Source organism: Sus scrofa, chromosome 5 (assembly GCF_054392235.1).
Source record: "Sus scrofa isolate SSC_HxYL_T2T_F1_AM1 chromosome 5, Sscrofa_HxYL_maternal_Yorkshire_Landrace_v2.0, whole genome shotgun sequence".
In the NCBI taxonomy this organism is placed as follows: Eukaryota; Metazoa; Chordata; class Mammalia; order Artiodactyla; family Suidae; genus Sus; species Sus scrofa.
Genome location: NC_139387.1, coordinates 4,114,352 through 4,131,090, shown reverse-complemented (window position 1 = coordinate 4,131,090; position 16,739 = coordinate 4,114,352). Strand labels below are relative to the sequence as shown.

The following is a 16,739-nucleotide window of genomic DNA, read 5'->3' as shown; positions in this document are numbered from 1 at the left end:
ACCCCACCAAGCTGTTCTGCTAACTCCGGCTACTTGACCTTGGCTGAGTCACTTCAGTTTCCTCATGTGCAGAATGGGGTAATACCAGCGGCTGCTCCCGCAGGAGGCAGAGGTCAAGGCGCTTTTGCAGGCACCGCGAGGCTGGCACCCGGCGGACGCGCAACATCCCTGTGCTAACGCCTCTGCAGCGAGGGCCGGTCCAGGAGTCAGACACCCGCAAAGCGCCCCAAGGCCAGGCCGAGGGAGTGCCAAGGTCCCAGCTGGGCACCCAGACCTCCAAACACCGCACCACTATGGCCACCCTCCGAGGCTCCAGGCTCTGCCCGGCCCAAGTCCTGCCTACCCTGGCCACTCTCAGCAGGCACGCCTGCACCAAGCCCCAGGTCAGCCAAGGTGGCTCCCTTCTCAGTGCCCCTCACCACCTCTCACACCCTTCCTCAGCCCACCTGTGCCAGGCTGCTGTGCCCACCTGTGCTGGCCGGGCCACAAGCACCTGAGGACGTGGGGGGCTCTAGCCCTGCTAAGAGCCCGGGCTCAGAGTCTGCCACTTACTGGCCACGGGCCTCGGGCATATGTTACTTCATCTCTAAGCCTGTGTCTCTTCATCAGGACAAAGAGAAGCGTTTAATAAGACCTACCCTAGAGGGTTACTGTGAGGACGAAGCTGTGATGGTTAAACATCCTTTGTCCCACAGCGCTCCAGAGAGAGAGAAGATTCCCCGGGCCGCCTAAAAGGGGGTGATGCCCAGGAACGCCCAGCTCTAAAGTGCCCAGCCCAGGCCGGGCCCAAAGACGCCAGTGTGAGGTGAGGCGGGCCCCCCCTCGCAGCGCCTCTCCAGGACCCACACCCAGGCCGTGCCCCTGGGGCTGGACCCGACGCCAAGGGCGTGCTGCCCCTGTGGGAAGGGAGCCTGCCCACCCGGCAGGCCATCCAGGGCCCGGGAGGAAGAGGCAGGCTCTCTCCACCTTTGGTCCAGATGTCTGCATCACACAACACCTGGGCGCTGGACCCCCTGACTCTTCTGCGGTTCTGGAGCCCCACACAAGCTGCTTCAGCCACCAGCCTGGCTTAGCTGTTACCTGGAATCACAGGCAGTTTCCTGCAGATAAAAATCCTGCTCGGAGTGGCCACGGCCCTGGCTGCTTCCAGCAGGGTTTTTACTTTGGCCAGGTCATCAAGTTCTCTTCCCCTACGCAACTGTCCCCTCCCAGACGGCTGGGATCAAGGACGAGTCCCTCACCAGGCACGGAGCAAGTGCTCAAAAAATGCCTCTACTGCAGAGGGCACAGCAGACAAGATTCACAAGGTGCCTCTCATGGCAGCCCAGCAATGATACATGTGTGTGTGTTGGGAGGGGTGTTGGGCTGCGGGGGTGCGGTGGGGGGACGACTGAGAAGTGACAACAGCTTGTCCAGGGTCAAGCATCTCCCCCAGAGGCTCCCTTATCCTCCCAGACAACCTCAGAGGACAGGGCACAGTTCTGCCTGATCTCAGCTCTAAGTAAACAACAACAAAAACCTGGGAGGTTTAATTCGTAAAAGTAACAGGTCATCACAGCTGCAAAGGGGAGAGGAGTTACACGAGCCACTGGATGTTCAGGCGCTTTGGAGAGGGTGCTCTGGGTTCTCGGGCGGGTGCTTGGGCCCACCGTCCCGTCCTAACTGCACTGCGGGCAGGGAGTCACTGTTTCGCTGGGTCCTCTCTGTACATCACATTTCGCGTCTGAAAAGTCAAAGAGTGGGCAACGGGAGCCCCTCTCAGAAGTTTTAAGATTCCAGCTTCCTTGGCCGTCCACCCCCGTCGCTCCCCAGTCCAGAAATTAATCTCTCCTCCATCCGCTCATGTTTACCGGGCCTCTGCTCTGCACGAGGCCCATGCTGGACCCCAAGACTGAGACTGAAGCAATGCCCTGCTGGGGGTCGCCAGCAGCCGCAGGGGCCATCCCAGTGCCAGTCACCTGATTGTCCAGCAGACCCGGTACAAGGAGCGCACAGGCAGCAGAACAGGGAGCGAGGAAGGGTGACAGGTGACAGCATTAGTGCAGAGGCCTGAAGGCCACCTGAGTGTCTGCGGGGCAGGCAAGTAGGGGGTAGCTCTCTAGACAAGAAAACAGCAGGCACGGAAGGGCAGAGCATCAGGGTACAACGGGGACTGAGTTCGGGGGGCTGGAGGGTGGTAAGATGGCGAGACCTCGTGTGTGAGGGGACCGGAGGCCAGGAGGGGAGACAGCAGTGGTGCGACCACCGGGCTCTGCCCTGGGCCTCCTCCCGGGCGGTTCTCCTCCCCAGAGGCAGCACAGCAGCAAGGCCTGGTTGGAGACATTTGGAGGGACAGGCACAGGGGTCAGACTGCCCAAGGGTCAATTCCAGCTGGACAACTTCCTCGAGGTCTGTGGCCTCCCTGAACCTCGGGATCCTCATTAGAGAAATGGATCTGCCAACGTCAGTGTCAAAGTGACAGCGTCTGCCGGAAGCACCTGGCACACAGTAAGTGCTCAGTAAATGCCAGGTGCCAGAGCAAAGTATTCGTGTTCTCAGGGGGTGCCACTACAGGCTCCCTGGGGCGGGGACTGTCCCACAGGGCACAGAGATGCTCAGAGGACAGCAGGAACGGGCAGACGGGGGAGGGGGAGGGGTGCCGGGAGCTGCTGAGCCAACAGAGCTGAGGGGCCTGAGGCAGATGGTCGCTCAGACCCCTCCCATGTCAGACACTCCGTGCCAGGCAACAGGCGGGCATGCAGCCTGGCACACAGTAGGTGCTCAGTGAACCTTTGCTGAATGAAGAAATGAGGATCCTGCCATTTCTGCTCAAAACTAAGTCGTGACACCTTTTCAGAGGAGGCCAGAGAAACCCATACCCCACTTTGCAGACAGCCCCGCCCCGCCCCCAGGAAAGCCGCCTCCTGCTGAGGGGGACTGTCTCACACCAGGCCTGCCTCCTACAAAAAGGAGGATCCAAACGTATTTCCTCGCCTCCTCCAGCCTCTCGCCTGCTGAGGGTCCCCGAATGCACGGGGGGAGGGGGAAGATGAGGGGGAGGGGTGCTGGCCGCATCTCCAAGGCTGACAGTCCCTCCTCCACAACGGCTGTCGCCCCCTCAGGAATCCCCAGCCCACACTGGGCTGGAAGGTGGGGTGGGGGTGGCAGACAATATGCTATGAAGTCATTCCCGCACCAAGAAGGGAGGGGTCCTTTCAGAGAGAAACCACCGGGGAGGGGGGCTCCTCCTGCTTGGGTGGGAACACGATCCATCAGAAGCCATTACCTCACACCCAGCCCACCAGACCCCACCCACACCTGCAGCCCCCGGCTCTTTCAGACAATACGAGCACCCCCACCCCGCCCCGCCGCAGATCTCAAACTCCGGGCCTCCTCAGAGCAGAATCACACCCAGAGGGGCGCAGACCCGCACCCTCCGCCAAGCGGGTGGGATCAGGGGGGCACCGGTCCAACAGGTCCCCGTTAGAGATACTGTGCAGAGGTGCGGGAAGACAAAGGCTTCAGGAAGCCGGCCACATGCCCTCCTTGCGAGCTGGAGGCGGTGGCCAGGGTAGCTTGCAGGGAGGTCTGCCCGGAGCCCACGGCGCCCCGGCCCTGCCATGCTGGGCTACGGGTCTTCCCAAATCCAGCGCCCACACTCCCTGCAGCGGCAGTGAGGCCGCGGGGAGGGCTTCCTGGAGAAGGAAGAGGCCTGGCAGATCCACGGAAAGGAAGGAGATGAACCGGACAGACACCCGGATGGACGGACAGAGGGAGACACCGGGTGACCCGGGAAACAGACGCACACGGGACGCGAGCGTGCCGGACCGCGCTGGGGACCAAAATCAGAGACGGAGACGCGGAGGCACAGGAAAAGACCCAGACGCAGGGATCTGCGGGCGTGGGAAGACACGGCACGCAGGGAGCCCCAGAGACACACGCAGAGACACCCGGAGGCGCGCACACCCCGGCGACGCCTCGCCCCCGGCCGGCCCCACTCACCGAGGCCGCAGACCTCGCGGCGCAGGCTGAGGCGGCCGCGCTCCTCGGCTATGGCGCGCAGCATGTGCTGCAGCGAGCGCTCCTCGGCCTCCGCGCCGCCCGCAGGCTCCGGGGACGCGGCGGCGGCGGCTGGGAGGGTGGACGGCCCGGCCCGGAGCCCCGCGGGCGCGGGCGCCGAGGCGGAGGCCCGGCCCGGCGGCCGCGCGGAGGCCATGCCGGGCCCCGGCTCATCGCCCGCGCCGCGCCCGCGGGGGCCCCCGGCCCGCCCCGCCGCCGCTGCCCCGGCGCCGCCCTCCGCGGGCACCTGTGAAGCCACAATCCGCCTTTGTGCGCGTCCTTGTCACCGCCGCCGCCGCCGCCCGCGAAGCCCAGCTAGGCAAGCGCACCTCCGCGACGCCGACGCCACCCGCACGCCTCCGGGCCACCGCCTGCCCCGCCCGGCCCCGCCCGGCCCCGCCCCTAGGCCATCCAGACCCCGCCCCTGGTCGCTGCCTACCCCGCCCCTGCCCGCCCCCAGGCCACACCCCAGCCATCCAGGTCCTGCCACCGCCCTCAAGACCACGCCCCCGGCCCTGCCCCGGCCGCCCAGGCCCCGCCCCATCCCTTCCAAGTCCCACCCTAGACACCACTAAGCCACGCCCCTGAACCGAGTCCCGCCCCTGAACCGCCCTCCCCTGACCCCGGCCGCCTCCGCACGGGACCTACCCGGCTGGCTCCCTTCGCCAGCCCCGACCCCACCAGCCGCCGGCCCTGGCCCCGCCCACTACAAGCGCTTCCCCCCCCCCCCCCCCCCCCCCGCCCTCTGCTGGCCTCTGGCTCCCGCCAAGCGCTTCCTCAAGCCACTCTCGGGATCCCGCCTCGACTACTCGGCCATCGACCTTTCTTGGCCCCTCCACCCCTGCGCCCACTTTCTCCAGGCCCTACCCCCACGACCCTCCCAGAAACCAACCTCGGCCCCTTAACCCCCTCCGGCAGTTTAGCGTCTCTGAGCCCCTCCCACCCCTTTCCGGGCCGTCTCCCCATCCCCCAACCCCTCCCGCTCCCGCCGCTGCCCCACGAGAAACTGACTTTGTCACCTGCCCTCCCCATTGCCACCCTCCTTCTCTCCTCAGTCGAGTTGTCAGGACTGGTTTCCGCTGGGAACTTCCTCTGCAGAGCCCAGAAAGAGGTCACCCCTCCCCCACAAAGAGGTCTCATGTTGGGGGACGGTGGCAAGCCCTTCCTGCCCCCACGGACTCCTTCGCCTGGCACAGTGCAGGGTGCTGAGAAAGGCACCGAGCCTGGTTAGAACTCCGCTGTACCATGGGGGTCGCCCTCTGAATGTCAGTTCGGTATAAGGGGTTTGAGGAGCGGGGAGATATGAGGTCAGCTGGGCACGTGATCCTTTTGGAGGCCAAGGGCCAGTGGGCATCCGACCAAGTGCTGGCCTCCACTGAGAGAGGAAAACCTAAGGGAGACACCGCCAGAGGCCTTTCCTGGACCTCACCCACATTTCCTGTGTGTGTGTATGTGTGTGCAGTTCCCAGGCTACAGTAGAATGGGAGCTCCAGCTGCCAGCTCATCCCACAGCCACAACAACGCTGGATCCCAGCCACATCTGCGACCTACACCACAGCTCACTGGCAACCGCAGCTCACAGCAATGCTGGATCCTTAACCCACTGAGCAAGGCCAGGGTTCGAACCGGTGTCCTCATGGGTGCTAGGTGGGTCATTACAGCTGAACCACAAGGGGAACTTGCTCACCCACGTTTCTAAAGAGGTGGGGATGGCCATGGAGAGTTGGGGGGGGTGTTCCCAGCTAAGTCTCCAAGGACAGACCCCCTGCAGTCACACTAGCCTCCAGTCCACAGGCCCATCAAGAAGTTCCTGCTTCCAGGCCACACCCCCTTTCCATCTCCCCCATCCTTGTAAAACCTGCTTCCTCAGTTCTTTGGGGTCTATTCCAGTGTCACTTCCTCAAAGAGCCTTCCCTGGCCACCTTCCCTCCTCCCATCCCACCACGCGCATCACCTGACAGCACATTAGGTGCCACGTGTTCTGCTGATTATCCGAGTTGCCCACCGAGGAAGCCTTCTGCACACTTTTGTTTCCCGTGCCTGGGTCATTGCCCAGCAAGACGTAGATGCCCAGTAAATAAGTGTGGGCTGGAGCTCCCCGGTGGCCTTGCAGTTGTCGCTGCTGTGGCTCATGTTCAATCCCTGGCCCAGGAACTTCCGCAGGCTCTGCCAAAAGAAAAATTTTTAAATGTGGGCTGCATGGATGAAGAATGAATGAGAAGCCTGACGGGGAAGCTGGGAAACGGAAGAGGCAGTAAGAAGGTCTGACCATGGGGTGGGAACAGCCCTGAAGGAGGGCATGGGTGATCTGGATCCTGCTTCAGTCTTCACAGCTAGTTTTGTGCCATGAGACCCTGAGTGCCTCAGGGTAGGGCCACTGTCTGACCCTCTGTGTCCCCAGGCCCAGGGGAAGGTGTGGGGTGGGAAGCTCTGTAAAGAACATGGAGTGGGAGTTCCTGCTGTGCGCAGCAGAAACGAATCCAACTAGGAACCGTGAGGTCTGGGGTTCCATCCCTGGCCTTGATCAGTGGGTTAAGGATCCGGCGTTGCCGTGAGCTGTAGTGTAGGTCACAGATGTGGCTCAGATGCCCCATTGCTGTGGCTGTGATGTAGGCTGTCAGCTGCAGCTCCGATTTGAGCCCTAGCCTGAGAACCTCCATATGCTGAGGGGTTAGGCTCTAAAAAATAAAAAAAAATAAATAAAAAAAGGTGTGGAAGGAGAGAATTAGGGAAACAGATGAGGGGTCTTGGGCCTGCTTCTCCCCTGGGCCTGCTTCCCCATCTGTAAAATGGGACACTGGCCTGAGGGGGCCTCTGGTTCTGAGCCCAGACAGCTGGGTTTGGGCTGATAAAATGGGAAATGGGAACGGCTGAGCAAAGGCTCAGAGGCTGGCACGTCTAACGGTCATCTCCCTCTTTGTTTTCCCAAGTTCCAAGGACCCCTGCCTGCCACACCCTTGCTGGATTTGGGACGCACTTCTCCTGAGAAGTCTGCTGCTTAGGCCTGGCCAATGTGCACGCGTGTGCGTGTGCAGGGGGTGGGGTGGGGAAGGAGTTTGTGAAACACACAGAGTTGCCTCCATAGAGTCAATGCCACAGGACCCACATGAAATCAGTTCATGCCTTTTTCCCTGGCATCCAGCCCAGAACAGGTGCCAGAAAATATCTGGAAAGAATAAATGAACAGCTCTTGGACTTTCTCCTTTTCATTCAGTGATATTCCAGGTCTTGTCCACATAAGAAATTGGGGTGGGGGGGGCACTTTGTTCACGGCACGCAGAAATTCCTGGGCCACATCAGCAGCCTGAGCCACAGCAGTGCGAATGCTGAGTCCTCAACCCACTGAGCCACCAGGGAACTCCAGGACATTTTTTAATGTCAACACGTGTTGAATTACATTTTGGACTTGAAGGAGGTGGGAGCAGGACTTCTGGGGTGGCGGGGCATGTTCTGTGTCTTCATCTGGGAGCTGATGACTTTGCTGGGGTCAGTTCATAAAAATCAGGCTGTAAATTTATGAGTTAACACTTTTCCACACATATATGGAATAGAAAGTAGAATTAAAAATAACGCATTTAAAATCCTTGGATAAATTCTGGTTTAGCCCTATTTCCCATGACAATGAAAGCGTTCTTTTCTGCAAAGAAGCAAAACGTATTTTTAGAGCAACCACTAAGAAAAAATATATATATATATGTATCAGAATAACGGCCCCCAAGCACGTCCAACCCTAATCCCTGGAATTTGGGAATATATATTACCTTATATAGTAAAAAGGACTTCGCAGTGTGATTACTTTAAGGATCCTGAGATGGAAAGATGGTCCCGCATTGTCTGTGTTTGCCGAATGTAATTACATACATTCTTTTTTTTTTTTTTTGTCTTTTCTAGGGCCACACCCATGGCATATGGAGGTTCCCAGGCTAGGGGTCCAATCGGAGCTGTAGCCACCAGCCTATGCCAGAGCCACAGCAACCTGGTGTCCGAGCCACGTCTGCGACCTACACCACAGCTCACGGCCACACCAGATCCTTAACCCACTGAGCGAGGCCGGGGATCGAACCTGCAACCTCGTGGTTCCTAGTCAGATTCGTTCACCACTGAGCCATGACGGGAACTCCCGTGCATTCTTAACATTGGAGATTTCCTGGTCAGAAAGAGATGTGTCAACAGAGGAATGATTAGAGAAATGCAGTGTTGCTGGCCTTGACGTTTGAGTAAAGGGCCACAAGTCGAGAATATCTGGCCACTTCTAGAAGCTGGAGAAGGCCAGCAAACAGACCCCTCCCCCCAGAGCCTGCAGAAAGGAACATAGTCCTGCCTACGCCTTGATTTTGACCCAATGAGGTACCCCAACCACTCGTACTTCTAACCTGTAGACTCTAAGATAATAAATTTGTGTTTTTGTGTTTTTTTAAAGCATGTGTTTGGTTAATTTGTTTTTATTTACTTTTGTTTTTTGCTTTTTAGGGCTTCCTTTGTGGTACAAGGGATTGCCCAGGTTAGGGGTCCAATTGGAGCTGCAGCTACCAGCCTACACCACAGCCACAGCAATGCAGGATCTAAGCTGCGTCTACACCACAGCTCTCAGCAGTGCCACATCCTTAACCCACTGAGCGAGGCCAGGGATTAAACCCCTGAACTCATGGATACTAACTCATGGGTTCATAACCCGTTGAGCCACAACGGGAACTCCCTGGCTAGTTTGTTACTGGCAGCAACAGAAACCAAATACAATGAGCAAACCTGAGATCAGGGAAATTACATAAGCTCTCCACTCAAGCTTGTCCTTCCCCAAGGTTTAATTTTGTAGGCAACACTAGAGCAACATTAAACAAAAATTTAGTGAAAAGAAAAATCAACCAGGAGTCCCCGTCATGGCGCAGAGGAAATGAATCCAACCAGGAACCATGAGGTTCGGGTTCAGTCCCTGGCCTCGCTCAGTGGGTTAAGGATCTGGCGTTGCCATAAGCTGCAGCATAGCTTGCAGATGTGGCTTGGATCCCTCGTTGCTGTGGTGTAGGCTGGCAGTTGCAGCTCCGGTTTGCTTCCTAGCCCTGGAACTTCCATATGCCACAGGTGCTGCCCTAAACAAACAAACAAACAAACGAAAAACAGAGAAAGAAACATCAACCTCAGCCTGTCTGCTTTACTAGGTCAGTTGCTTCCTTCCCAGCCATCCCTGCCCCAATGCCTGAACGTCCTCGAGTGGGGGCTGTGGTCTTATTCAAAGAGCCAGTCGGCGTTCAGAACAAAGGCTCTCTGGAGCTCCTGTTGTGGCGCAGCAGAAAGGAATCTGACTAAGTCACCATGAGGACGCAGGTTTGATCCCTGGCCTCGCTCAGTGGGTTGAGGATCCGGCGTTGCCGTGAACTGCAGTGTAGGTCACAGATGCGGCTTGGATCTGACATTGCTGTGGCTGTGGTGTAGGCCTGCAGCTGTAGCTCTGATGATATCCCTAGGCTGGAAACTTACTAATGCCGTGAATGCAGCCCTAAAAAACAAAAAAAAAAAAAAAAAAAAAAAAAAAAAAGGAAGAAGAAGAAGAAAGGCTCTTTGCTGGGAGCCCTCTCTTCTCGGAGCCTCCCTCACTGTCCACGTAGTAGCGCGTGGCGCTGTGTGAGCTCTGAGATCCCGCCTGGCTTTAATGTTCCCTGAGTCTACAGGTGAGACTCCAGTTGTTCCTTTCTTCTTGGCCCCCAAGGCGAAAAGGCGATTAATTTCTGGGGGCAAGTCAGGCCTACCTAGCCCCATCTTGGGTAGACCAGCACCGGGTCCCTCTGGAGGTTCAAAGGCTCTCAGATCCACCCCGGATGACCCATTAAAACAATGCTCTTTTGGTCATGTGAGTGTGTTGTCAGCAGCTTCCTGGCCTGATGTCTCCCTTCCTGTGACTCATGGTTCCTCAACATTCTGGTTCCTCCGCCTCTTTTCATCTGGAAAATTAAACCCAACCGCCCCCAGAGCGAGATTGCAATGGCTCCTCCAACACGGGCGCCTTCTCCCCGGCTGCCAGGGCGGGGCGACTGCCTGCAAAGCTTCAATCGCCTCCCTTCTCCCACCCTCAGGCTCCTTTTCCACCATCCACCTGACACACACACACTTCTCTCATCCTCAGCTGTGGTCAGAAATTCCACCTTTAGCCTCCAATTTTTTTTTTTTTTTAAGAGTCTCTGCTAAAATTCCCCCAGGGGAAAACCTTAAAACTATTACCAGGCCCCGACCCGTTGGGAAGAAGAAAGGCTTCAGAGTCTGAAAGAGGAGGTGCCTGATGGGGTGGGAGGTTGGAAAGACACATACTAACATACAAGGGTAGTCCTGAGCCCTGGAAATGCCACACGCGCTGTCTTCTGCGTTAGGTGAGAAGCTACGCTCAAAATCACACGGCCAGTTAGACCGGAAGGAGTTCCTGTTGTGGCGCAGTGGAAATGAACCTGACTAGTATCCATGAAGAAGCAGGTTCGATCCCTGGCCTCGCTCAGTGGGTTAAGGATCCGGCGTTGCCGTGAGCTGTGATGTAGGTCTCAGACGCAGCTCGGATCCCCTGTTGCTGTGGCTGTGGTGTAGGCTGACAGCTGCAGCTCCAATTCGACCCCTACCCTGAGAACCTCCATATGCCGCAGGTGTGGCCCTAAAGAATAAAAAAGGAAAATAAATAAATAAATAATAATAGTTAGACCCGGAGCCAGGAAGGAAGAGACACCAACACACACACCGTCCGGTTCATTTCTGGTTTCAGGAACGGACATGGGATGGTAAGTTTTTTGTTTTCTTTTTTTGTTTTTTTTTTCCTTTTCATGGCCATACCTGTGGCATACGGAAGTTCCCGGGCTAGGGGTCGAATCTGAGCTGCAGCTGCAGCTGCAGCCTACACCACAGCTTGAGGCAATGCTGGCTCCTTCACATGCCCAGCGAGGCCAGGGATGGACCTGCATCCTCATGGATACTAGTCAGGTTCTTAACCCACAGAGCCGCAACAGGAGCTCTGATGGTGAGTTTCAAAAGAAGAAGCCTCTTTGTGGAACTGCAGGGCAGGGTGTATTCCTGGGAAGTGCAAGGACAGGGACCCAGGTTTGAAGATGAGGGTTGTGCTAAATGTGGGCCGGGATGAAACAGGCAAAGGAATTCGATCTTTCCGAGGGAGACCTTGGACCAACACAGTTTGAAGTTGGGTGAGTCCCTTTTGCTCCAGAGCCCCAGGCCGCCTATGTGTCAGCAAGAAGACTAAGCTTCATGTCCCCTCGGGCCTGTCCAGGCCAGACACGATGGCAGGACTGGTCGGGTGAGCCCAGCAGAGCGCTGGAGAGCCGGCCGTTCATCATCTTTGGATGCTCTCAGCCTGCCCTCCCTGCTCCTGCTCTCAGAGGGCCTGCCTGCGAGTCGTTCCCCTCCTCAGTGAACTCCCAGTCTTTGTCCCCTGGGGAGGCTATAGAAACTGTATGAACAACCAACATTGTGTGCCAGCAAAAGTGCAAAAATAAAGTGACAAAATTCCGAAGATGTTTCATAAAATACTTACAAGATGTAACATTGCAACATCTTTATTTTTGATCTGATATTTATAAAAGTTTCACTTTGGGAGTTTCCACGGTGATTAACCCAATTAGTATCCACTAGGATGTGGGTTTGATCCCTGGCCTCACTCAGTGGGTTAAGGATCCGGTGTTGCCACAAGCTGCAGGGTAGATCGCAGATGTGGTTCAGATCTGGCGTTGCTGTGGCTGTGCCATAGGCCGGCAGCTGTAGCTCTGATTTGACCCCTAGCCTGGGAACTTCCATATGCTGCAGGTGTGGCCCTAGAAAGGAAAAAAAAATAAAAAAATAAGTCTCACGACAGTTGAGAAGCCTCAAGGGGCAAGAATTCTGAGAATTCAGGGTCACTGATAAGAAATCAGAAATTTAAAGCTGCTGGTATTTTATCTTCTTGAGCAGACGTGTGTGCAGGACTCGCTCCGTGCCAGGCGCCGTTTTATGACTTTACAGATGCTGACACTGAATCACACGACTTGGGAACATTATTATCGTCTTTCACAGACGAGCAGCTGAGACCCAGAGAGGTTAGATATCTTCTCTGAGGTCATAAAAGGCAGAGCCAAGGAGCCAAGGCAATTCAAGAGCAAAACTGTAAAAAAGCCTGGAGTTCCCATCATGGCTCAGCGGTTAACGAACCCGACTGGCATCCATGAGTACGAGGGTTCAATCCCTGGCCCTGCTGCTCAGTGTGTTAAGGGTCCACTGTTGCCATGAGCTGTGGTGTAGGTCGAAGATGTGGCTTGAATCCTGTGCTGCTGTGGCTATGGTGTTGACTGGTGGCTACAGCTCCGACGGGTCCTCTAGCCTAGGAAACTCCATAGGCCGTGGGCGCGGCCCAAAAAAGACAAAACAAAAAACAAAAAAAATTTATAAAAATACTTTCAGGATATTTTCTGGGAAAAATCATATTTAAGGAGTTCCCTGGTGGTGCAGTGGGTTAAGAACCTGACATGGTCGCTACTGTGGCTTAGGTTGCTGCTGTGGAACAGGTTTAATCCCTGGCCCGGGAACTTCCACATGCCACAGGCATATTGTATTCCTGTTTGGGTACGTTCACGACTGGGGTGGCATGGGCAGAACCTGCAAAAGCAGAAGTGACTGAGGCCGACAAATGCTGGAAGCCCCTGTCTTCCCAGGCCCAGTGTGGGTCATTGTCCACAGGGGGCAGTGGGGAGGAGGAGGGAGCCTGCACTTCTGTTTTTTCGTTGTGTGTGTGTGTGTGTGTGTGTGTGTGTGTGTGTGTGTGTGTGTGTGTGTGTGTTTGTCTTTTTAGGGCTGCCTGAAACATATGGAGGTTCTCAGGCTAGGGGCACAATTGGAGCTGTAGCTGCCAGCCTACACGACAGCCCCAGCAACTCGGGATACGAGCCACGTCTGCGACCTACACCACAGCTCACGGCAACGCCGGATCCTTACCCCACTGAGCAAGGGCAGGGATCGAACTTGCAACCTCATGGTTCCTAGTTGGATTCGTTAACCACTGCTCCACAACAGGAACTCCCTGTTTTGTTTTGTTTTTTTCCCTTTTTGGGCTGCACCTGCAGCATATGGAAATTCCCAGGCCAGGCACTGCATCAGAGATGCAGCTGCCGGCCTTCTCACAGCCACAGCAACACAGGATCCGAGCCGAGTCTGACTACACCGCAACTTCCGACAACACCGGATCCTAAACTGAGTGAGGCCAGGGATCGAACCCCCATCTTCACGGACATTATGTTGGGTTCTTAACCCTCTGAGCCACAGCAGGAACTCCTGAGACAGCACTTCCTGCACACCCAGCGCTGTGCCAAGTTTGATGTATGCAGCTCATTTAACCCTCACTCTGACTGCACTGTTCTCATTCCCAATTTACAGGTTTGAAGACAGAAGCTCAGAGATGCCAAGCGGCTTATTCACAGGGCCAGGGTGCAGCACAGCTGGGATTTTGCCCCTGAGCCTTCAGAAGAAGGAAGTGATTATGTTTATACATTTGGGTCTCATTTCAGTCATATTGATATATTTATCCTTTTGGGGGGGGGCATGTCCGTGGCATGCAGAAGTCCCCCAGGCCAGAGATCAAAACTGAGCCACAGCAGAGACAACCCTGGATCCCTAACCCACTGAACCACCAGGGAACTCCTGATAGGTTTATCTAACACCTACTTTGTGAAGGCTCGTTGCAGCACGTTCAGAGTCCAGCAGCTGTTCACACCCACAGCTGTCCTTTCTGAGAGAGGTGCTGGGGAATTGGAGCCTCCTGGGAGTGACAGGTAAGGGGCTGAATTAGAGGGAACATCTTGGTGTGTTTGAGGCCCAGCCTCCATGTAGACTCTCAGCCCTCGGGCGTTACAACCAGGTGCTACTTATGGGGCTTCATAACCAGACTGGGGTGATGTGTTCGTTTCCTGTGTCTGCCGTCCCTAACGACCACAAACGGGGGGGTTTCCAACAGAAGTGGATTCCCTCACGGTTCTAGAAGCCAGAAATCAGAACTCGAGATGTGGGCAGGGCTGCGCTCCTTCCTGCCTCTTCCAGCTCCTGTGGCTCCAGGCCTCCTTAGCTCGGAGCTGTGTCACTCCAGGCTCTGCCTCTGTTGTCACATGGCCCCCTGCCCTCTATGTCTCTGTGGCTCAGATCTCCCTCTGCCTCCTTATTACAAGGGTCCTGGACGCTGGATTCCGGGCCCACCCTAAGGATGCTTTCATCTCAAGAGCCTTAACTCGGTCACTGCTGCAAGGACTTTTCCCATAAAGTCCCTCACAGGCCCAGGTTCTGGGGAGCCATATCTGTGGGGGACACTGAGTGGCCACAGTTCAACCCCTGCTTTGGTGGACGAAGCATCTATTCCATCTCTGTCTTACCACGGCCTGGATTTTCCTCTGGGGCCCACTTGGCCCCTGTTTCAGGCCTTGTAGGGTAAGCACTTGACCTGGCCTGTCTGCCCGAGCACAGCACTTCCTCGGCTGCAGGGGTGGGTCCAGGGCTGGTCTGAGCCAACCCTGGAACTCAGGGTGTCTTTGCAGTGGGGCTTGAGCCTCTGCCCATCGTCCTGAGGTCTCTCCCTTCCCCAATTTCAGGACACCAGCCTTCCCTCCCCCATCAGCCCTTTGAGGCACTTCCTTTTTTTTTTTTTTTTAATGGCTGCACCCGCAGCATATGGAAGTTCCCAGGCTAGGGGTAGAATCAGAGCTCCAGCTGCCGGCCTACACCACAGCCACAGCAACGCGGGATCTGAGCTGTGTCTGTGACCTACACCACAGCTCATGGCAACACCGGATCCTTAACCCACTGAGCAAGTTCAGGGATTGAACCCACATCCTCATGGATACTAATCAGGTTCATTTCCTCTGCACCACAGTGGGAACTCCGACCCAAACTCTTTTAAGGGTGTACTTGTTATCTGTTGCTATGTAGCAAACCATCACAAACCGAGTGGCTTGTTGTCTCACAGTTGTTGGGGGTCAGAAGTTCAGGCCCAGCATAACTGGGCTCTCTGCTCAGAGTCTCACAAGCTGAAATCCTGGTGGCGCCAGGGGCTGTCGTCTCATTTGAGGCTCCAGGTCCTTTTCCAGGCTCATGTTGTGGGAAGAATGCATTTCCTAGCAGATATCGAACACTCATGGAGTCTGTGCCTTCAAGGCCACCGGAGCTTATCTCTCTGATTTCCTTGATTTTAAGATTCCTCCTGTGAAGATCCACCTGATTAGGTCTGGCCCACCCAAATCAAAGAGAGATGAACTCAACCAATTAGGGACCTTAATTACACCTGCAAAATTACTTTTGCCATCTAACATAATGATGGGAATGATATCCCATCATATCTGTAGGTCACAGCCCCAGGGAGAAGATTATATAAGGCTACTGGTGGTCATTTTAGAATTCACTTGCAATGGACAACCTTTTCATGGGGTGTCCCAGCCTGGGAGGCCTGGCCCCTCCAACCCAGCCTGGACAACCAGAGCGATCTTTCTATCTGCCTATCTGCCTCTCTTTCTGTTATTGATCTGTTTCTCTTTCCTTTTTTCTTTTCTTTTGTCTTTTTTTGCCTTTTCTAGGGCCACTTCCGTGGCATATGGAGGTTCCCAGGCTAGGGGTCGAATCGGAGCTGTAGCCGCCAGCCTACGCCAGAGCCACAGCAACACGGGATCCGAGCCGCATCTGCGACCTACACCACAGCTCATGGCAACACCAGATCCTAAACCCACTGAGCAAGGGCATGGATCGAACCAGCAACCTCATGGTTCCTAGTTGGATTCGTTAACCACTGAGCCATCACGAGAACTCCCCTTTTTTCTTTGTTATTATTTTTTTCTGTTTAATATTAAATATTTCTAATAAACCCAAAAGTCAAGTAAATAGTATAATGCACACTCCTTGTATTTTTCACCCAGAGTTAAACATGGTTAATATCTTGGCTTTTTTCTTTCTTTGTCCTTAATATTTTAAAGTCAGTTTCAGACATGGTTATTGTTGATTCCTAAAAACTTAAATACATGCATTGACTTAAAAAAAATGAAGGAGGAGTTCCCGTCGTGGCGCAGTGGTTAACGAATCCGACTAGGAACCGTGAGGTTGCGGGTTCGATCCCTGGCCTTGCTCAGTGGGTTAAGGATCTGGCATTGCTGTGAGCTGTGGTGTAGGTCGCAGACGCGGCTCGGATCCTGCGTTGCTGTGGCTCTGGAGTAGGCTGGCAGCTACAGCTCCGATTCAACCCCTAGCCTGGGAACCTCCATATGCCGCAGGAGCGGCCAAAGAAATGGCAAAAAAACAAAATAATAATAATAATAATAATGGATATTTTTCAGAGTTCCCGTTGTGGCTCAGTGGTGATGAACCTGACTAGCATCCATGAGCATGCAGGTTCAATCCCTGGCCTCTCTGAGTGGGTTAAGGATCTGGTGTTGCCATGAGCTGTGATGCAGGAGGCAGACTTGGCTCGATCTCTGATTCGATTTGACCCCTAGCCTGGGAACTTCCATATGCCAGCAGGTGCAGCCCTAAAAACAAACCAAAAAAAAAAAAAAAGATATTTTTCACCATAACCACCCTTAATGAAATGAAGGTTAATCATCACCCCTAATGGAATAGTATTAATCCTCTGATCCTTTCCAAACACCAGTCACATTCAAATTTCTCTTAGCAGCATGTTCTTTGCCAGCTGGGTGTTGAATCAGGAGCAAGGTGATTTT

At 55.2% G+C, this 16,739-nt stretch overlaps 1 protein-coding gene and 1 long non-coding RNA gene across 8 annotated transcripts in view; both read right to left on the bottom strand.

Moving 5' to 3' along the window:
* The window catches only part of KIAA0930, a 43,577-nt gene extending 39,161 nt beyond the window's left edge, over positions 1 to 4,416 (bottom strand). For 2 of the 7 annotated variants that reach the window (XM_085025422.1, XM_085025425.1), the window contains exons 1-2: positions 4,345 to 4,416; positions 3,982 to 4,110 (exon numbers count right to left, since the gene is read on the bottom strand). In XM_085025422.1, the coding sequence (XP_084881548.1) occupies positions 3,982 to 4,045 (64 nt within the window). In that variant the 5' untranslated portion in view covers positions 4,046 to 4,110; positions 4,345 to 4,416. Of the gene's footprint in view, positions 1 to 3,981 lie in introns of all 7 variants that reach the window. The other 5 variants (XM_085025421.1, XM_085025424.1, XM_005663739.4 and 2 more) reach the window with 3 other exon arrangements.
* On the bottom strand, positions 1,515 to 3,450 carry LOC146403081 (uncharacterized). Its single transcript, XR_014802925.1, has 2 exons — positions 2,918 to 3,450; positions 1,515 to 2,570 (listed from the first exon to the last, which is right to left on the bottom strand). It is a non-coding gene; the product is annotated as an uncharacterized LOC146403081 (long non-coding RNA).
* Positions 4,417 to 16,739: the final 12,323 nt, after the last annotated feature.